Source organism: Aythya fuligula, chromosome 29 (assembly GCF_009819795.1).
Source record: "Aythya fuligula isolate bAytFul2 chromosome 29, bAytFul2.pri, whole genome shotgun sequence".
NCBI classification, from domain to species: Eukaryota; Metazoa; Chordata; class Aves; order Anseriformes; family Anatidae; genus Aythya; species Aythya fuligula.
The window spans coordinates 775,201-795,656 of NC_045587.1; the positions used below are offsets into that span (position 1 = coordinate 775,201).

The 20,456-nt window shown below is 61.6% G+C and overlaps 2 protein-coding genes across 3 annotated transcripts; both read right to left on the reverse strand.

The window, feature by feature from the left end:
• Nucleotides 1–1,525: 1,525 nt before the first annotated feature.
• Nucleotides 1,526–15,195, reverse strand: ACVRL1 (activin A receptor like type 1). Of its 2 annotated transcripts, none has more exons than XM_032204933.1 (10): nt 15,151–15,195; nt 6,470–6,540; nt 5,412–5,636; nt 4,877–5,091; nt 4,675–4,774; nt 4,253–4,399; nt 3,891–4,166; nt 3,569–3,766; nt 2,002–2,132; nt 1,526–1,758 (listed from the first exon to the last, which is right to left on the reverse strand). In XM_032204933.1, the coding sequence occupies exons 2-10, from the start codon at nt 6,534–6,536 to the stop codon at nt 1,624–1,626; spliced, it is 1,494 nt and encodes a 497-aa protein (XP_032060824.1). In that variant the 5' UTR covers nt 6,537–6,540; nt 15,151–15,195; the 3' UTR covers nt 1,526–1,623. The 2 variants fall into 2 exon arrangements, with proteins under 2 accessions (XP_032060824.1, XP_032060823.1); XM_032204932.1 differs by lacking the exon at nt 15,151–15,195 and adding an exon at nt 9,470–9,518.
• On the reverse strand, nt 13,001–16,150 carry ANKRD33 (ankyrin repeat domain 33). Its single transcript, XM_032204934.1, has 4 exons — nt 15,534–16,150; nt 15,151–15,280; nt 14,419–14,559; nt 13,001–13,893 (listed from the first exon to the last, which is right to left on the reverse strand). The coding sequence occupies exons 1-4, from the start codon at nt 15,825–15,827 to the stop codon at nt 13,121–13,123; spliced, it is 1,338 nt and encodes a 445-aa protein (XP_032060825.1). The 5' UTR covers nt 15,828–16,150; the 3' UTR covers nt 13,001–13,120.
• Between the last annotated feature and the right edge of the window lie 4,306 nt (nt 16,151–20,456).

The window sequence follows — 20,456 nt, forward strand, 5'->3', positions numbered from 1 at the left end:
GGTTATGGGGGTGCTCCAGGGTTCTGGGGGGGTGAGGGGTGCTGGGGGGGGTGAGGAGGGGGGCTGGGGGGGATTGGGGAGTACTGGGGGGAACTGGGGGGTTGAGGAGGGGGGCTGGGGGGTGGAAAATGGAGGTGTTGGGGGTGAGGAGGGGTGAGGAGGGGGGCTGGGGGCGGATTGGGGGTACTGGGGGGTACTGGGGGGGTTGAGGAGGGGGGCTGGGGGGGTTCTGGTGGGGGCTTAGGGATGCTGAGGGGGGTGAGGAGGGGAATTGAGGTGGCTACGGGGGGGCTCCAGGGAGCTGCTCCCACATCCCAGGGGCTGATCCATGCCCCCTCAGGACCCCTTGTCCCAGCCCGCCCCCCACTTCCAAGAGCCGCCCATTGCCCACCAGTTCCTCCCAGCTGCTAACTGGGAGCAGGACACCCAATGCAGGCCGTGCCTGCGGTGTCAGCGTGCGCCAGGCCCGTGTCCTGTCCCAGGCCAGGCCGACATCCCGCACGGGGCTGAGCCGGAAAAAAAAATCCCCGTGTCAGCCAAGCTTTTCCGAGCAAGTTCCCCTTTCATCTTCGGGGGTGTTTTCGTGTGTCCCCCCCCCCTTTTCGGGCTATCAGCAGGAACCTCCTGCGCACCCGCTGCGATAAGGCCGCCCGGGCTATCCTGCCTGAACAATGTCAGCGCTCGCAAACAAGACCTGGCCTTTGTTGTCTGCGCTTTCTTGGCATCTCAGGATCCTATTTTTTTATTTTTTATTTATTTATTATTATTATTTTTTTTGGTGCAAATTCCTAGAAGCACCAGGGCCGGCGGCCCCGAGGGAGAGGGGGTTTGCGGAGAGGCTGGAGCGAGGTTTATTGCGGGGTCCGATACACGCCGGCTACAGCCGTGTCGAAGCCATAAATTAATAAGCCATGCACAAGCTCCGGGCCGCGGGGTCCCCCTTCTCCTCAGTGCCTGGTGGGGGAGGCTGGGAAGCGATAAAATAGCTTTATGCTTTATTAAATATATTAAATCTTGATAATTAAATAATAAAGGCGCGCGTCTCCTTCCGTTGAACGCCCTGGGTGAGGCCGTGAGTAGTTCCCGACCCGAACAGGGAGCGAGCAGGAGCTGGCTGGAGAATGTATGAAAATGCCTGGAAAACACCAAAATGCTGAGAAAACACCCAAACAGCTCGGAAAGCAGAAGCTCATCAGGCCCCAGCAGTCTCAACCCCCGGCACCTTCCCGTGGCTCTGTGGGATCCCCAGGACGCGCGGCTCCAAGCGGCCCTGAAGCGCCCTGGGACCAGCCTTTTCCAACAAAACCCCCCAAAAAAACCCCAAACCCGGAGCTGTGCCAGGTCCTGATGGGGAATTCCTGGTGCTGCCCCTTTGGGGCACAGCACGGGGCTGAATCCGGCTGGGTAGGGGGCTTCGGGGTGGGCTGGGGCCGGGCGCAGGCTGCCCCCAGCATCAACTTTCGGCTCCGGGAGATATTTTTATAAACAGGCTGGAAGATTTCTTGCTTGCTATTTTTTTTTTGCCTTTTTTTTTTTTTTTCCACCTTGCGGATTTAGAAGCCACTGGGGTGGGAAAAGCCAAGGGGGCCACGGTGAGGGGGGGGTGGGCTGCAGCCCCGGTGCTCAGCACTCCTGCTTGGGTTTGTCCAGGGAGTGGTGCAGCTTCTTCAGGGTCTTTTTGATCCTCAGGGCCGTGAGCCGGGCCGAGGGGCTCTGGTACCAGCACTCCTTCATCACCTTAGCCAGGGCAGACAGAACCTGGGGGGGGGGAGAGCAGACAAGGAGTGATGTTTCGGGTGATGCCAGGGCTCCCCAAACCTCCCCAGGCTCCCCAAACCTCCCCCAGGGTCTGCGAAAGCTTTGGGGTGGGGGTCCCGGCTTCCACCCGTCCTCGCCCCCGCTGCCACCCGGAGCTCATGGCCCCTCCGTGGGTGCTTTGCAGCTGGGGTACCCCAAAACTGCGGCCCCCGTGAGGCTGCTGAGCCCTCGCCGAAGCCTCACCGAGTCGGAGAAGAGGCGGTTGGGGATCACGGGGGTCTGCTGGTCGACGCACACCACCTTCTTCATGTCCTCGAAGCTGGGGTCGCTGGGCACCACGTCGAAGAAGGGCGGCCGGTACTCCTCCACGATGCCTGCGGGGTTTGCCGTGAGCGTGGCCGGGGCGCAGGATGCGTCCCTGGTCCCGCACGGGGCCAATGTCCCCGCTTCCAGGACACTTGGGGGGGCACAGGGAATGGGAACGGGGGCTGTGGGGTGCCCAAGCTGCCCCCTGTGCCTGTCCCTAGGGTGGCACGGGCACAGCCCTGGGTTGGGGTGCACTGCTCCGGCCCCACCACGGGGCTGGGATGTCTTGGGGGGGCCCAGCACCGTCTCCAACCCTGATGGGGGCTCCAGCACCAAGTCCAGCCCCAATAAAACCCCGCAGCCATGGCGAGCCCGCCAGCTGGCCCTGCTAATCCTTGCTTAGTGCCTCCATATGGCCGTGCATCCATGGGGTTTTCCCTCCCCCCAGGCTGCCCCAAGCACCCCACAGCCCCATGTACCCCAAGGGTACCGGCAACCCCAAACCCCATCCCGGTTCCTTGGTGCCCCGGGGTTGTGCCCGGGGTCCCCGCAAGGGTTAAAGCTGGCGGCTGAAGGTCGTCCCCTGCACATGGCCACGGTAATTCGGAGTAAATGTTTAATCTGAAGGAGCCCCAGGGCAGTAAATGAGATTATCCCGACCAGACTGCGCCTGGGGGGGACCTGCTGCTTCACCCTCCAGCGCCCACCATTTAATTAATGCCGTTAATGGGCTCTGCCGGTGGTGCTGAGCGGCGCTGGCCGGGGCAGGAGCCTCCTCTGCGGGGGTCCCCAGCTCTGTCCCCGTCCCCGAGCAAAAACCCCGTGGCCGGAGGTCCCGGCCATGGCCGGCTTCCAGGCAGCGCTGGGTGCTGCTTGTTTTCTAATCAGCACTGAACAAACAGAACGCTGATTGAGTCTAATGGGCCCTTTAATCAGGGAGCCGGGTGCTGACACCAGATTACAGTGTTTATAAATTTACAGCTAATCTTCTGGGCGAAGGAAAAAAAAAAAAAAAAGAAAAAAAAAAAAGGAAAAAGAGAAGAAAAAGGAAAAAGGGAAAAAAAAAAGGGAAAAGGGAAAAAAAAAGGAAAAAGGGAAAAAAAGGAAAAAGGGAAAAAAAAAAAGGAAAAAGCGAAAAAAAAAGGAAAAAGGGAAAAAAAGGAAAAAGGGAAGGAAAAAAAGGAAAAAGGGAAAAAAAAGGAAAAAGGGAAAAAAAAGGAAAGGGGGAAAAAAAAGGAAAAAGGGAAAAAAAAGGAAAAAGGGAAAAAAAAGGAAAAAGGGAAAAATAAAAAAGGAAAAAGGGAAGAAAAAAAGGAAAAGGGGAAAAAAAATGAAAAAGGGAAAAAAAGGAAAAAGGGAAAAAAAAAGGAAAAAGAAAAAAACAGGAAAAAGGGGGAAAAAAAAGGAAAAAGGGAAAAAAAAGGAAAAAGGGAAAAAAAAGGAAAAAGGGAAAAATAAAAAAGGAGGAGGAGGAGAGAAGGAGGGAGGGCTGGAGCCCGCTCACCGTTCACCGCCGTCCGCCGGGTGATCTCCCAGAGCACCAGCCCGTAGGCCCAGATGTCCGTCTTCTTGTAGGACTCGAAGCAGTCGGTGCGGATCTGCTCGCTCAGCACCTCGGGGGCCATGTAGCGCTTGGTGCCCACCCGCGGGTTGGTGCCGATGTCCAGGTAGTCGCTGCCTTGGGAGTGCATGACGGCCAGCCCTGGGCGGACAGACGGACAGACGGACGGATGGATGGATGGATGGATGGATAGATGGACGGAGGGTGGACAGAAGGACGTCACCGTCACCGCCGTGTCCCCCCCCCCGGGGGAGCGGGGTCTCACCCAGGTCGGCGATGCAGCACTGCCGGTTGCTTTTCACCAGGATGTTCCTGCTCTTCAGGTCGCGGTGGGCGATGGCGGGCTTGCCCTGGGTGCCGAAAATCTCCACGTGGAGGTGGACGAGGCCGCAGATGATGGAGGCCGCCAGCCCCAGGCAGGTCTCCACGTCCAGGGCCGTCCTCTGCAGGTAGTCGTAGAGGGAGCCGTTCTCGTGGTAGTGGGTGATGAGCCACAGCTGGGTGCTGGAGTTCCTCGACGTCATGTCGGAGGCGATGAAGCCTGGATGGGGAGAGGAGCGGGGTCACGGAGCCGCCGCGCCGCCGTCCCCGGTGCCCCCTTCCCCCCCGTGTGGCCCCCATCCTCACCCAGGATGTTGTCGTGCCGGAGGAGGACGGTGTTGTAGATCTCCGTCTCGCGGAACCACGACTGCTCGTCCCGGGAGGAGAAGATCTTCACGGCCACGTTCTCCCCGTGCCACACGCCTCGCCACACCTCGCCGTAGCGCCCTTTGCCTGCCCCAACCACGGCATCCCCTTAACACGGACCCCAAAGGATCCCAACCCCGTCCCCGTCCCTCTGTGATAAACCCAGCTCCCGGTGGGGAACGGCAACAGGGCGATGCAGGGCCCTTCATATCGGGGTGGGCTGACCTCGGTCAAGTGCCACCCACCCCGAGGATTGGGGTCTTTATGGGGTTTTGGCTACAGGGCTTGGGTCCAACCCCTCCCCGTGGGTTTGGCATCGCGGTGCCACTGCGGGAAAGGGCTCCGGCCCCTGCTGTCCTCACCCACGCACTCCACCAGGGTGATCTGCCGAGCCACCGTCCTCTGGACGAGGAAAGGCAGCCCCGAGCCGCTGCCCGTGGTGCAGTCATCGTTCAGCAGGTCCTGAGGAGCCAAGGCAGACGGTGAGCCCGGTGGCCACCCCGCACCGCACGTCCCCCTTCCTTTGGGGACAGCCGGGGGTCTCCCCCCTTGGTGCCCACCCACCTCCAGCGTGCTGTCTCCCACCAGGGAGGCTTTGAGCATGAGGTCCGTGTCCCCCAGGTCGCTGTGCTTGAAGAGGAGCCTCTCGCGGCGGTGCTGGGTCAGCTTCCAGAGGAAAAGCGCCGTGAGCGCCGCGAGGACGAGGAGGGCGAGCAGCGGGACGAAGATCATCAGGAGGAGGTTGGACAGGGACGGCGGCTTCTCCAGGGCTTCTTCTCCTGGTGGAGGGGAAAGGATGGGTGGGGGAAGGAAGGGGGGGCTTGGGCTTGGAACTGGGGAGGTTTTGGGGTTTGGGTTTGGGCATGGGAGGGGGGATCTGCAGTGGGGTCACCCCCATGGATGGGGGCACAGCGCAAGGAGAGGCACTGGGGGCACCTCGCTCGCCCCATCCTGCATTCGAAAGGGGGACCCTGGCAATGTTGGGAGAGGAGGGGTATTATTTAGAGACCCAAACACACCTCCACATCCCCGAAAAACCCTGCCCCTCTCCCCCTGACTCCTCGAAAAGGGAAGGGGGACAGCCCGGGGGTTCCCGTACCTGGCAGGTAGATCTCCAGCTCGGCATTGCACATGTTGGAGTCGCAGCACCTGGTGCCGTACTGCTCCATCACGTGCGGGCGGCAGTTCTCCATCAGGTTGGTGGAGAAGCAGCCCCGGTGCTGGACGATCCTCCCGTCCTCCCGCCGCTTGCTGACGAAGCACACCTTGCCCGTGCAGTTGGGCACGCTGCAGTGCGGCACGTCGCACGCGCACAGCAGCTCGTCTGCGGGCACGAGGACAGCACGCGTTGCGCCACGGGACCGGGATGCCCCGTTCGGGGTCAGCCGCCACCCGTCTTGGGGATGCTGCTGGCTTTGGGGTCAATGGGATCTATGCTCAAGACCCTAGAAGCAGGCTGGGACCACCAGGAGGCAGCAGAGGGGATGCGCAGGGAAAACGCATCCGTGCCATGAGCTGGAACAACAAATTGGGCTGCCCGAGCTCGCAGAGCACAGCCCGGGGGTCGCATCCTGCCCATGGAGCCCCAGGGAGTTTTGGAGCCTGAGCTGGGCTCTGGGGGTGTTGTGTTTTGGGATCCAGGCACCGAATGTGCAGCCCCTCGCCGCGGGGCCAGGGGGCGGCTGCGCTCCCGCCTCCCGATTTAGCTCTGCCCTTTGGCGCAGAAAATATCCCTCCTGGAATCAGCAAGTTCAGCACGAGGGCAGCCAGACGGACGGTGGCAAGGGGACAGACAGACGGCCGGCCGGCCGCAGCCCCCCACGGCCCCATGCTGGTGCCCTGTGCTTGGTGGCGTGGGCTGGGGACCATCCCTGGTGCTCCTCGGGGGCTCCACGTCCCCCCTGCCCAGAGCCGGGACGATCCCAGCCTGGATCCACCCCGGATCCCCCTGGTGCTCTCTGGGGACCACGAGCAGCTCCTTGCTGCTCCCCACCACCAGCAGCACCTCCCCGGAGCCACGTCCTGCAGCCGTTTATTTTGAGCAGAGCAAGCGATTAAGTTTCCAAACAGCCCCGAGTTTATTTTAACCACCCCGTGCGGGGCGGAAGGCGTCGGGCACGGCCCCAGCTTCATTTTCTGCTCCGTTTTGCTACTCACCGGCAGCAAGGCCGAGGGAGAAGGTCAGCAGCGCCAGCATGGCCCCGCCACAGGCTTCCTGGGACATTTTCCTGCAGGAAAATAAAAAAAAAAAAAAGGGGGTGATGGTGGCAGCCACAGCCCTGGGGCACCCCCAACATCCCGGGGCTGGCGGCCGGGCAAAACGCGGGCGCAGCCGCGCGGTGGCTTTGGGAAGGAAGCAGCGGGACGCGGTGTCCGACGGGGAGGGAGGGCAGCGAGGCGAGGTAGGATGTGCTGCTTGCAAGTGGAATTCGGCTCCGGACGTCCCGGTTGCAGCCCTTCCTGCGAGCAGTTCCCCGGGACGGCTGCAGACGCACGCGGAGCCGGCGGGATGCCGGGACACCCCGTACAGCCCCACGGCGCTCGAGGTTTGGGGTAGGAAGGGGGCATCACCATGGCCACAAGGCCCCCACAGCCTCCCCCGTCCCCACGGGTGGTACCTCGGCGTGTCCCACAGACATCAGCGGGGCTGGAGGTCTGCGGGATGGGGCTGGGAGCCCCCACGCCCCGCTGCGCACCCCCAGGTCCCCGCCGCAGCCGGAGCCGCCCCGGCAGCTGGCTGCAATCCGGGGCTCAGCGCTGGGAGGGGGCTTTTGTACAGAGCTTATCAATGACACAAGCGGAGTCACTGCGGGCGGCCAAGAATTCCCCAGCTGTGCCTTTGGGGAAGGTTTGGCCGTGTTTTTTTAAATTATTATTATTATTATTATTTATTTTTCAATAGCTCCTCGTAAAAGGAGGAATTTTGGCCAAGCCCCTCGCGGCACCGCCGCGCGCTCCCTTCCCACGAGGCCGGGACCTGGCTCCCCAACCCCACCTCGCTCCCTTCTCCGTCGCCCCGCGATTCCCAATATAAACACGCCGAAAGTCGCCGTTTCCTGCAATTCAAGGAGCCCTGCCCATGGCAGCCAGGACAGGAATCAAGATTGTTTAGATTCTGGCCTTGATGGGGAAAGGCAGTCACGCAAGCACGGCGCGCGGAAAGGCACACGGACGTGGCCGTCCCGGGCAGAGCTGCGACGGCTCCGGCCGCTGCGCGACATAAAAATGGGCTTTTCCTCCCCAAAATAGCTCACTTTGTTGTAGCTCGTGGAGAGGAAACGGTGACCCGAGCTCAGGGCTGTCGGGAGAGCAGGATCCACCCCAGTAGGAGCGGTGCCTGGCCGCTCGCAGCGCTCCTCACCGGCCGGTCCCTCGGCTAGCACGGGGTCAGCCCTACAAGGATGAGATCTGGGAAATAAATTCAGCTGGGGCCGTTCAGCTCTCGGGTTGTGAGCCCCTGGGATGCTCCTAGGCATGCCAGTCACCTCGCAATTTGGCGTGCTAGGGAATGGATCTTTTTAATATGGAAACGGAGGCTCCCAGGCAGTGAATCCCCTCCTCGGAGGCGCTTCCAGGAAGCCACCAAGCAAAACCCTGCCTTGTCAGAGCCCTGCGGGGTTTTCGCCGTTCAACCCAAAATGGTCCGGACCTCACCGAAAACCTCACTGCCCACGAGACAAAATTGCAAGCAAAGCAAACCCTAACCCAGAACCGTCCCTAGCACCGAGCTGTAGAAAACCAGGGTCAGAAATATCCCAGGACACATCTGCAATGGGTCAAAACCAGCCCCGACGCCCCCCCAGTCCCTTCCCATTTCAAGCTGCAGCGTTTGCACCCCCTGGGGGTCCACAGCAGCACCTCCAGCCCCGAAATGCTGGCAGCGAGCCACCCCACAGCTTTACGTCCCGTCATCCTGGGGGATTTGCAGCAGGTTCAGCCACAGGGGGAGGAAAAAAAATTGGATAAATCCACCCTGGGGGGTTTTAGGGCTGGGCAGGAGCATCCCTGGCCAGGCAGAGGCTGTAGCACTCGCTGCCTTATGCACCAGAGGGGCTGAAGTGATGGAAGTCCCTGTTGTTGGGAAGGTCTTGAGCAAGACCCAGTGCGGAGAAGAGGAATTTCCCTGCCCTGAAATGGAGGCAGGGGCCAAGGGGCTGCTTGGGAAGCAGCACTGGGGACAGGAGCCAGCAGGAAAGCCCGGACCCGCTGGGTACCTGGGCAGAAATGGGGCTGCAGCGTCCCGTGGCCACGCTTGCACGCTTCCAGCTGAGCAAACGCCGTCTCCTCCAGGAGAACAAACCCCATCTCCTCCAGGAGGAACATTTCCCAAATGGCACAAGAAGGATGGAGGCAAAATTCAGGCGCAGCGGGGACCCGCGGGGACAGGCTGCGCACCCCGGCCCCTTGCACCACCGGGATTGCTGCACCGTAGGACGCACGCAGGGAGCAGCAAAACCAGCTCAGACGCATTAATGAGAGAAACAGGAACACGATGCCAGCCTTGCGTGCATCTCCTCGCACACACAGCAGTGCAGGGGAGGTTTCCTGCCCTGGCCCTTGTGCTGGGTTTTGCCCAGCAGACGCTGTGCTTGCAGGCAGCGTGGGGCTCTGCACCGTGCCGCCAGCCACTGCGGTTTCAACTTTCCCTCACTGCAACTCGTGCCTTGTAGAGATGCGCCCCTGTCCTCCATTTCCCAGCCCTCTCGTCAGCTCAGGGGCTTGCTAGCAGCTGTATAATATTTTAGCTCTTTGCCGAGGACCCGGGGACGGATCCTGCTCTCAGCCACGCTGCTGTAAATCCAGGTTTATGTCCCCAAAATCCAGATTCCGGCATCTGCTACCCTGACGTAAACCCTGGTGTCCCGCCGAACGTCATGGAAATGGGGCCAGCTCCTGATTTTGGCCACGTTGGTGAAAATCCAGAGGGAAACCGGCCGATCTCCGAGCCTGGAGACGTTCGGCAGAGATCAGCCCCTGCCCTGTGCTCAGCAGCAGCTGCCCTGGGCGTTAAAAAGTGATGGAGGCTTTGAGGAAAGAAGACGGGGACCCCCGGGAGCAGAAGGCAGGGCCAGGCTGGGGGGTCCCGACCCCACAGAGGTGGGGGTCCTGCATGGCCCCGCTCCGTGCAGCCTCCCCCGAGGGCGCTTTGGGACTCACCTACAGCATCCGCGCCGGTCCCGTGGGTGCTGCCCGGCTCTGCTGCTGCTCCTGGGGAGGATTCCTGGCCGTGGCCCCCCCCCCGTGTCCCACACCAGGCTCAGCCAGGGACGCTCCCAGCCGTGCCCTGCACCCCAAGGAACCTCATGGGGACCCCGAAGAGGTTCAGCTCCCGGCCCGGCCCCACTGCCCCGACGCGGCCGCCTGGCGAGTGCTCTGTGGTCTGGATGTGGGAGAAGTCAAAAAAATGTTTCTTATTACTGCCTCTTCCTGCCTGGCTTTTCTCCACCACTCCCAGCTAATAAAGCATTTCCTATTGCTGAGCACACATCCCCATCCAGCCTCCCTTCCTCCCGCACACCGGGCCCCAGCTCCATCCTGGTTGCTCTCCCTCGTCCCGCTCCTCCCGCCCCTGTCCCTCACCAGCTGCTTCCCCAAATTTTCCTGAATTTTGAGCCCGGGAGAGGCCCCGGGGCTGCACCCTGCCAGGTCCAGAGCACCCAAAGCCTCCTGCACCCGGCGGAGTCGCAGCCGCTCCGTTTGGGGGGTTTTTTTGGGGGTACCAGGGGTAGGGAGGATGCTGTGGGTTGGCGTTAGAGCACCGGGCACCTCTCCCACCTCACCGGTGCTTGTCCCCTGTGGGGATGGGAACTTTATGGGGTAGCAAAGGGGCTTCCCAGCTGTCCAGTGCTGTCCCCAGTAGGATTTTCGGAGCTCAAGGAGCACTGCACCGAGGGGTGCTCGATCTTCTCTGCAGGGCTAAGACAAAGGGACCCACGGGCACGTCTCCCATATGTGCCACCACCCTCGAGACCCCCCAGCTGCGCTGGGACACCCGCGGTGGTGCCGTTCCCACGGCGTGGGGCGCACGGAGCCAACCCCACCGCGGGCAGCGGAAACGCCGCTTCCCCTTTTGCTGCCCCGGGGTTGCAGTTTCAGCCACCCTGGCTGGGGTCCCGTATCCGTCCCCCATCCCTCAGCTCCTCCCCAGCACCCCCCAGCCCCAGCTTTCTCCCGGCTGCTCCTTCCAGACACCTCGAGCAGCTCCCGTGGAGGCAGCCGGCAGCCCCGGGGGCCGGCGTCGCATCCTCTTTCCTAACCGAGCTACGTGGCCTGATTTCCCTCGCCGTTCCCCGTTTCATCACAAACCCCAATTGCATCACGAGCCCAAAATTGCAGCGCGACCCTCCCCGGAGCCACCGCGGCCTCTCCGCCTGGGCACTGGCGGCAGAGCTCGGCCGTGGAGCTTTGAGGTCCTGCCCGAGGTTCCTCCGCTATCTCCCCGATCGCCCTCGGCGGAGGAAGCGAGACAAACAAGAGCACAAAACCAGGATCAAACGCGCGGAGCCTTCGTGCGTGACCTTGCCCGTGGCGGAGGCGGGAGGAATTTTCGCCGAGCCGGCGTCCACGCATGGGAAACGGGCAGTTTCCATCAGATAGCAGCGCCCGTCTGCCGGAGGAAGTCTGTGCCGCAGCCGCGCTATCGCCGTGACCATCTCTGCCCCGGCGCAGATTGCAGCCGCCAGCCCTTCCCCGTTTTTTTTTTTTTTGGGGGGGGTTTCAACAGGGTGGGGGGACAGCGGCCCCGAATTTTGCCCTCAGCAGCCGGGCGCTGGATGCGCGGTGTCCAGCAAGGGCTCTGCTTCAGGCGCTGCTCTCTTCCACGCTGGGAGCCTGGATTTTTTTTTTTTTTTAATTCGTGAATATTCACCCCAAGACCATGACCGGCTGTAACGACAAAGGGGTTTTCAATCCGGTCTGCCACCAGAATTTCAGCAGGGCAAGGATGGTTCTGAGTGATTTCCAGCACCAGGATGAGAAAAAAGCTGGGAGATGGAGGCTGAGCAGCAAGGAGAGGGGAGGAGAAGACTCGTGCCCGGTGCTGCCTGCCTCTACAGGCGGACAAACCGCAGCCATGCCGAACCCAGGAGCACCAAACCCCTGCCCTGACCCGAATATTTCCTCGCCTTCGCACAGCTCGAGGCCACCCCCAGCTCGTGGTGCGGCAGGAGGCAGCTGCCTCCCACCCGCTGTGCTTCGTGCCGGGCTCTGGGGGTGCCAGCCCCGCGCTGAATCACAGCGGGATGGGTGCTGGCGGTGCCGGCCGCGCCGGGGCTGATGGCACAAGCTCCCCACCGCTCCCACCTCCGAGCCAAAAAAAAAAAAAATCAGCCTTTATTAAATCATTTGGGCTTCTTATGGCCACGTGCTGCAGTTTCGCCCCACAGAGCACCCTGTGCCCCCATGGGACCGCAGCCAGCCACCCCTGCGGGTGTCACCGAGGGGCCACGAGCCTCCATCCTCCACTGTCCCCGGCTGTCCCCGTCCCCTGTGCGGCAGGAGCGTGGCACGAGCCAAGGTCTCTCCGTGCACCTCCGCCCCCGGCTCATCTGCGAGCCGTGGCAGAAGCTGGCACCGGAGGAAGGCGGCGCGGGGAGCCCGGCGTGAGCCAAGGCTGGGGGGGAACAGGAGGGAGGCGGCGGTGCCTGGAGCCCCTGCAAGGCACAGCCCCAAACTGGGGAGGACTGGGGGGAGCGGGTGGCTTTGTGCCCCCAAGAGGACAGGGTAAATGATGGGCTCGGGTCTGGGTTGCAGGTTCTGCCTGCCCACAGGGAAAGATTATTTATTTTATTTATTACCAGGGGATTTAAGTGATTCGAGTGCCTCTTGCTGCAAGGTGCTCTCCCTGTGACCAAACCCTCCCTGCCTGCAAGCTGCAGGAGGCAGCGAGGGCTGCTCAGGATCCGGATTTCACCTCCCCGCATCCCCACAGGGTCACTTCGAGGCGTTTTTAGGAGGAACTTGAAATATTTACACCACCAGCAGCATCCCCGTGACTCAGACACGGCTGCTGGGGACCCGCGATGTGCACAGGGAGCAGAGCCAGGACTGTCCCTGCCGCCCCAGAGCCTGCACAGGGTGAGGACCCCACGGCCCCTTGCTTCTGTTTGCAGCTCAAATCCTCACTCAAACCATTCTGGTGCACGAATCAAGAGCAGCATGGGGAAAACATCCTGCTTTAACCACATCTGGGTGGCTGCAGCGTGATGGCAAACTCGAGCTCGCTGCCATCCTGGCACGTGGTGCGGCACGGCTGGGGAACACACCAGCAAAAAAATAACTGCACAGAGGGGCCACCGAGGGGAGCAGGTGCTGGGGAGCACCAGAGGTCCCCGTGGGTGCAAGGTGAGGGGTCTTGGGACAAAGCAGGAGCAGGGAAATCGATGCCATGAAGGTAGTCGGGCTGCCCTGGCTGGGGGATGCTCGCAGCACGGGTGAGGCTTCGCTGCCAGCCCGACGAGCAGCCCTGGGGTTTATTCATTAAATCAATCCCGTTAACATGGCAACTGCTTCCACTTTAATTTGCACAGTCACGTTCCGCCGCACTCCGCGAGATCCAGATCTCCGTAAGATCCAAGAGGCAAAAAAAAAAAAAAAAAAAAAAAAGGACAGGAGGGAGCCCCTTCTGCCCCCACCCTGCCCCGGCTGCTGGCAGAGGGCAAGATCCCCCCCAGCACCATGGGGCCGGGCAGAGCCAAGGCGTGGGATGACGAAGGGCTGGGCAGGGAGCAGCAACGTGGGCTCATCCCCTGCCAAAACCACCCAGCAGGTCCCAAAGCGGTTGGGGCCCTCGCCCCGAGACCCCCCACCTTAGGGTCCCTTTCCCCCTTTCTTCTTTTTCTTCTCGTTCCCTGCTTCCTTGGCAGCTCTCTTCTCCTCCTGCAGCTCCTTGTACCTCCACTTGGGCGGCTGCAGCAGCTCCTTGTCCTTGGCACGATGCCTCCACTCCCTCCTGCTGGCCGATGGCGAGGAGGCCTTGGTCAGCTTGATTTTTGGGACGTGCTCCCCGGGGAAGATGCTGTTCCCGCGCAGCAGCAGCAGCAGCCGCCGGGGCAGGAAGCCCAGGAGGCGGTTTTGGGGACAGCGTGGAGGCAGGAGCCGGATCTCCGACACCGCTTGGCCGTTGCACGAGGCTGCCCCGGCCACGGGGTTGGCGGTGCCTGGATCTGGCACGTGCTGCTGGAGGATCTCCGGCACCGACAGCCGGCGTTTGCCCACCTCGGGGGGGCTGTCGGGGCAGACGGTTTGGCAAGCGGTGGCCACGAAGGGGCTGGCCAGGGCGGTGGTCATCCTCACCATGTGGTCCATCACGCCGTCCTCCTCGGGGTCGCGAGGGAAGCGGAAGGTGAAGAGGGAGCGGATCTTCTCCGACAGCTTCTGGCTCCGGGATTTGGGGCTCAGGGATTTGGCCACCAGCCCGGCCAGCGCTGGCCACTCGGGGAGGTAGCGGGTGCCGAATTGCTCGGCCCGCGGGCGCCGCAGGAGGCTGCGGATGCGAACGGTCGTCTCGAAGCGGCCGGTGAAGACTGCCCACTCCCTGGCTGTCTTCCCTTTGATGGGATCCACTGCCTGCAGGTCGGCTCCTGGTGACACCGGGATGCAAAGGATGTCACTGCAAGTGTCCCCGCTCCGTCCCCCAAAATCGCCCCAGAGCTCAGGGTGCACGCACGAGGCAGCACAAAATTCAAAACAAGAACCCTTCCATCCCAAAAAAATGCATTTGGGCTGCGTTCACGGCTCAGCATTTGGGGGCAGTGACCAGCAGGTGTCACCACGGTCCAGGCTGGCACTGGACGGACTGCCGGACAGCGTGCCGGACAGATGGACAGCCTGGTTAGGGTCAGAGGAGCCTCAGGGAAGGGCTCAGAGCCCCTACCCTGTATGGAAAGGCTCTACAAAGCCATGGCACGGCCAGGCAGCTTCGGGCTATCCAAGTTGGGATATTGGTGCCATGATACCCCCGGGTAGCAGTGACCCCCTGGTGCCCCCCCCTCCAACCAAGAGCATCAGTGCAGGCCCTTAACTTTCCAACCAGAGAGCTTCAGGAACCAGAGAGGATGCCCAAAAACATCAGAGCTCGGGCTCTACCACGGGCCGGGGCCGCTCACCCGCCAGCAGCAGGGCGGCCACGCAGTCCTGCTGCCCCTGCACCGCCGCCTTCATCAGCGCCGTCAGCCCCCGGCCGTCGCGCCTGTCCAGGTCCAGCGCCGGGTAGTAATTCAGGAGGTAGTTGACTATCGTGATGTGTCCTTCGCAGAGGAGAAGCCCCGTTAGCGTTTGGGTGGTTAACGAGGGTTAATTGTTAGCGCCCGCTTGTAGGAAAGGGGCTTGGTGGGGGCGTCTCGAACGCAAACGCGGGGCGAGGTTGGGGGGAGCTGGACCTAAACCCTTCTGGTTTGCTTTGCAAGAGGCTGGGTGGCAACGTGCAGAGCACGGTGCTGGCTCGCCAGCTGCTTCAAGCAGGTAATTCAGGAAAGAATCAAAAAAAAAAATTTAAGAAATCGCCAATTCTAGCAATGATTAGAAGCAGGAATAGTGCACGATCCCACCGCAGTGCACTCTGCGGCTTATCAGCTCGGGATTGCTCTGGGGGAGCAGAACTGATCCACTACGAGAAAAATGGGATTGGAACAGAAGTTTTGGTCCCCAGAAGAGGAATTTACTGCTCAGGCCTTTTGCACAATTTGATTGTTCTTAAGACTGCACTGGCATAAGCCATCAGGTCGTACAGGGCAGGTCACTTCACTTTGGCCCCTTGTCTCTCCTGGCTGCTCATTTTTGGGGTTGCAGAGGGGAGGGATGGGGGCTCTGGCCCTGCAGCAGGTATGAGGGGCGCCTACCTGCTTGTGCTGCCATCATGAGCGCCGTGTTCCCCTCCTTGTCCTGCTGGTTGACGTCGATGTGCGGGCACTGCCGCAGCAGGGGCACGATGTCCACGAAACCCTTGCAGCAGGCGACCATCAGCCCGTTCTGGAGGGGACAGCGCTCAGAGCGGGACCACCACCGCCCTCCCCACCCCAAACCCAACGGGTCCGGGATGGGAAGGAGGCTGTGGTTCAGCTCTGAAGATCCACACAACCCCAGGAGACCCTGATCACCCATCCCACGGCTCTGGGGGCTCATCCTGAGCTCTGCCCCCTGCTCACCCTCCTTCAGCAGCCACCAGCCTCCAGAGTTTGCCCGTTCCCAGGACACCCTCTCCGCTCCTCCCCCAGCCACTCACCCTGCCGTTGATATCCAGCTCCGTGGCCTCCCTCCTGCTCACCCCACGCTCCAACCTCTCCCGCACCAGCTTGGCATCGTTCCTGAGGCAGCACTGGTAGAGGCTCAGGTCCTCACCACCGCCGGTCTCAACAGGGAGCTCGGCGCATGGGTAGACGGAGTCATCGGAGAGGATGCTGCAGGTGTCCGAGAGCTCAGACTCCGCGCTCGACTCATCCTCCTCCTCCTCCTCCTCGTAGGACAGCTCGGGGTCGGAGGCTGCAGCACGTTCTCCTCTTCCACGCTCATCTGTCATCCGGCCCGGGCAGCGAGTCCTGCTCGGCACCGAGCCCTGCTAGGGGCCGGCCGCGTCTGCTGGCTCGGTGGGACCGCGAGCGCTCGCCGTGCGCTCACTCCCCGCTGCGCAGACACAAAGCGGGGCGTGGGAAGGGGCCGTGGGGTGGCTGCGATGCCGCGGTTCCCATCCTCTCCCCCCCAGCCCCGTGCTTGCACTGGGAGCTCAGCTACTGGGCAGGGAGCAGGTCCTGACACCGCTGGGCAGGGCAAGCGAGGAGGCACAAGCAAAGCAGCTGGGGAAAGGGATGCGACCGAGAAGGGGGAGAAAAAACTCGGCCCCACTGCAGCCTCTGCTTCACTTGGTGATGTGAAAGCAGCTGCAAAAGGCCCTGCTGGCAGCAGGAGAGGGGCAGCGAGCAGACACAGCTCTGCTCCCCGCAGCCAAATCGCTCCAGGAGCCAGGCTGGAGCAGCCCAGGGCGCCCATCGCAGCTCCTGGGTCTGGGGCAATTGGCAGGCTGCAGCAATGAAGGCTCTGCGCTTGGAAGCAGAAGCCAACCATTAATCGATTGGAGCTGGGAGAGGGGTAAAAAAAAGCCTCAGCAATCCCATTAAATTCTCCCATCCCTCCTCAAAACCCCACAGCAGACCGTGGGGGTGAGGGATGCTCTTCCCTCCGCGCCCTGACCTTACCTGGGGCTGCGCAGACCTTCGCCACCAGTCCCCCCTTGGCTGGGGACCATCCCGGCTCCCCCCAAGGAAGAAAATCCCTGTGAGGCTCCAGAGCCAGCAGGGAATTGCCCCTGCCCTTTTGGTGGGGAAGAGGCTTCTGCCTTGGATCGGGGAGAGCCTTTGCGCACCTAAGCTGTGACAACTCGCGCGTTGCCACGGGCTCAGCAAGTCAGGACATCTTAATTTAAACCGTTGCTTAAAATGGCTCCATCCACCCTGAGCAGGATCAGGGCTGCTTGGGCAGGATTTAGGATCCTTAGCCGAGGAGCTGCTGCGAGCCCAGGGCTGTATTTTTACCCACCACAGCTCAGGAGGGTGCCGCTGCTTCAGCGACCCCAACCAGCCCCAGTGAAAGCCCCCAGAGCCCCCTCCCAGCCCCCTCTATGCACAGGTGAATTTGCTGATGGGGTAAGGCTTGGGAGCTGCTGCTTCTTTGCAGGATGACCCAACGTCTGCTGGTGCATTAATTAATCTCCTGTAATCCCCTCCCGAGTGGTGTGGCAGAGCCGTGCCTCCAGCCCACCTCCTTCTCGGGACACTGCATTGCTGAGCCATCGGGGCAGCCGCTGGCTGAGGAGCTGCAAAACTTCTTCCCTGAGCTTCCCATGCAGCCCGGCTGCTTCTCTTATCATGATTTATTATTTTTTATTTTTTATTATTATTATTTTTTTGCTTGGTTTTAAGTGTTTTCTATGGCATGGGGACAGCTGTGAGATCCGGGAAAGGGCGCGCTCTGCCTCCGGATCGGACGTTCTCATGGAAAAATGCAAAAAAACAAGGCTCAGAAGCAGGAGTTTGCTGGGTCCCAAGGCGGATCGCAGAAGGCCACGCTCTGCATTTAAAGCAGCGGCCAAGGCAGAATCCCAAAGGTCCCTTTGCTCGTGCCCTTCTGTGCGACCGCAGGGAGCAGAAGAAGGATCCCAGCTGTCTCCTCTGCTGCGCTCATCCCCGCTCTGACGCTGGGTTTGGGCTCCGTGCCCACGGTTTCCTCCCAAGCCCTGTGTCCCCCCTGCCCTGCCCACCCCTGCAGGGTGCCAGGACGCCCCCCGAGCCCTTGGGTGCCATCGCCAGCCCCATCCCAACCCAGGGGCAGCCTCTACTGCCCCCAAAGCCACCCCTTTCCCTTCGGGGTGCCCCGTGCCAAGCTGCGCCCCTCTGCTCCAACAGCACGGCGGGGCCAGCGCGGTGTCACCGCGGTGTCACCCATCCCGCAGCCATCCTGCCTGATCTCGGGAGGATGCCAGGAGCAGATTTGGGGCTTAGGGAGTTATCCGGGGCACCCCAGGCCATAATCTCCCGCGTGGCTCACGCGGCGGGCGCTGAGCCGGTTGCGTAAGGACGAGGTCCCCGGGTGCTGGTGGCTTTTCACCCTCTGCGCCTCCGTGGCGTGGGCGAGCGAGGCTTGTGTCACGCGTGGGGCTTTCGGTGGGGTGACAGCGGGGGGGATGAGTCCTTGCAGAGCCTTTTGCTGCCCCCCCGGGGGCTTTGCAGAGCCGCCGGCTGCCGCAAGGGGATGCCGGAGGCTGCGGGAAGAGGCTGCGGGAGGAGACCGGGGACGGCACCGGGAGCGCACGGGTGGGAGAAGGCGGTGGGCAGGGGTGGGAAGGGCGGGCGGATTTTTTTTATTCCTCGTGTTTATTTGAAGAAGTTCGCGCAAAAGACGTGCCGGCATCCTCCCAGCTGCCCTCGCATCCTCCCAGGTGTCCTCCCAGATGTGGTGGAACCATCCCAGCCGGGACAGCATCCTCCCAGGTGCCACGGCATCCTGCTGGGTGCGCGGGCATCCTCCCCAGCACCATGACATCCCCCCGCCTCGCTGCCTGGGAACCCATTCCTTAACCCCATCCTCTGCCCGAGGCAGGGAGCGAGGCTGGCCTCAGAGGCCAAGAAGCCAGCGGATGAAGACGGAGGCACCACGGGGGCCTGGGGACGAGCTGCCAGGAGCAGCTCTGGCGGCGGCGGAGCATCGCTCGCTCTCCCGCTGAACCCGAAGACACTAAATCACCGCTGACGCCCAGGAGCATCCGCGCAGGTGGGGGGGCCGGGAAGGGGCTGGAGGGAAGCCCTGATCTTTCACCCCTCGCTCAGGGTCCGTCCGGGAGCGCCGAGCCCGGTGGTCTGGCCCAGGTCACTCATCCCTCACTGCCCGGTCATCTCCATCACAAAACCAGGGCGCAATAACTCAGCATGGAAGGGAAGTGGAGGGCGTTGATTTAAACCCGCGGCCGGGCTCTGCTCACCCCAGCCCGCCTCGCCGTGGTCAGGGCTGGGTCACGGCCGAGTGCAGCTCCTGCCCCGCATCGGGGCGCGGCTGCGGGGACGTGGGGCGTTTGGGAGAGGTCTGGGGGGGAAGTCTGGTGATATTTAGGGCGTCCATCCCTCCCAGCAGCCCTTCCCTGATGCCACGTGCTGAGTTCCCTCTGCTGGTCCAAGGGGAAGCATGGTCCATCCACAGGGCAGCACCGGGGGGCATGGAGAAACCCAGGGGTGCCTGCGTTTTTGGGATGCTGGGGTCCCCACATCCCAAGCATCCAAGCTGGCTGCTTCCAGGAGCACGGGCAACTCTCCAGCCACGCTGCTGGGATGAGGCTGGGCTCAATCCATGATTTACATCACTGCAGTTGTGTGGCTGTGGCTGGGATCGGTGCATCTCCTGCACGCACAGCAAAGGCCGCGCTCTGCGGGGTGCAGAAGCCAGCTCGGAGGCTGCTTTGAGCCTCCAAGTGGCGATGAGGTTGCAAAGCCCCTGGCACCGAGGCCAGCCCTGAGCCAAGAGGTCTCCAGAGTGATGTTGGAGAGGGCTGAGCAGCCTCCCGGTGCCAGCACAGGCTCCAGACCTGGGAATTGCACTGGGATTTACCATGAGCACGCACTGAGACCATAATCTGACTTATCCATGACGCAGCACAACGGCACGAGGACTAACAAGGGGTGCTGGGAAAAGATGTCTTTGGAAGTAAAATAAAAATCGAACTCTGGATTTCGTTCCTTTCCTTAACACAATCACATTTTCACAAACCCCGTGCAGGTAAGGTGGACACCAGCCCAGCATCAGGCCAAAAAGCTTTTGGGTTACAGCTCTGGAACATGTTTTTTGCAGCCCAATTTGAGGCTTTGGAACCAAAGCAGAGAAGAGCCCCCAGGGCAGGGGTTTCTGTGGGGCAGGGCCATGGGCAGAGCCCCCACGAGGCTCCACGAGTGACTTCAGCAACCCCCCAGCGATGCCCTCCAGCCCCTCCCAGCCCCATCCTTTTTAATGTAGGACCACGGGGTTAAAAAAAAAAAAATAAAATAAACCCAAAGAGAGCAGCTCTTCTGATTAAATTACAGATGGCCAGAGATCAATTTCAATTTCTCCCTTTTTTTTTTTTTTTTTTCAAGTGGGGGGGGGGGGAAAGCACCGTGCGTGGCACAGAGGAGGGGGCAGAAAATTAGACTTGCTAATCCCACGGCCGTAATTGTACATAAAGAGAGATGGTGCCGCACCGGGTCCCTGGTGGGCGAGGGGTAATTTAGGGTTGCTTTGCGAAGCCTGGATGAAATTTGGAAGGAGAGGGGCTTCCCCCCACCCCCCCCCCCCCTTGCAGTAATTGTATTTCTGGTGCCGCAGATGGTGCTGGCTCCGGATCCTTGCTATAAAGAAGATGGATCGCAGCGCGTGGAGGGAGGCGGTCGGGGCCGGTGACCGCACGGCGCTCCGGCTTGCAACTCGAGCCTTCTCCATCAAGCCCCTACAAGGCTTTGGCACGACGTGGCAGGTAAAGGCCACCGTGTCCCATGCTCTGCTACCCCCAGGGTTATTTCCAGCCCGTCCCCACGTCCCTCAGCCCTCCCGGGTACCTGCGTTGTGGCTGCCCCTTGAGCTGTTGGGTTAATCTCGTAGCACTTTTGGTGACCCCCCCTGAGCGGGTGCCCAG

Coding starts and splice junctions, on each gene's coding strand:
- ACVRL1 (XM_032204933.1), bottom strand. CDS start 6,536: ATGTCCCAGGAAGCCTGTGGCGGGGCCATGCTGGCGCTGCTGACCTTC. Junction 4,775..4,876: donor TGGGAGACAGCACGCTGGAG/GTGGGTGGGCAC, acceptor TTGGCTCCTCAG/GACCTGCTGAACGATGACTG. Junction 2,133..3,568: donor CCGGCGGACGGCGGTGAACG/GTGAGCGGGCTC, acceptor CAAACCCCGCAG/GCATCGTGGAGGAGTACCGG.
- ANKRD33 (XM_032204934.1), bottom strand. CDS start 15,827: ATGACAGATGAGCGTGGAAGAGGAGAACGTGCTGCAGCCTCCGACCCC. Junction 15,281..15,533: donor AGCTGGATATCAACGGCAGG/GTGAGTGGCTGG, acceptor TGTCCCCTCCAG/AACGGGCTGATGGTCGCCTG. Junction 13,894..14,418: donor GGCCGCCCTGCTGCTGGCGG/GTGAGCGGCCCC, acceptor CGGTGTCACCAG/GAGCCGACCTGCAGGCAGTG.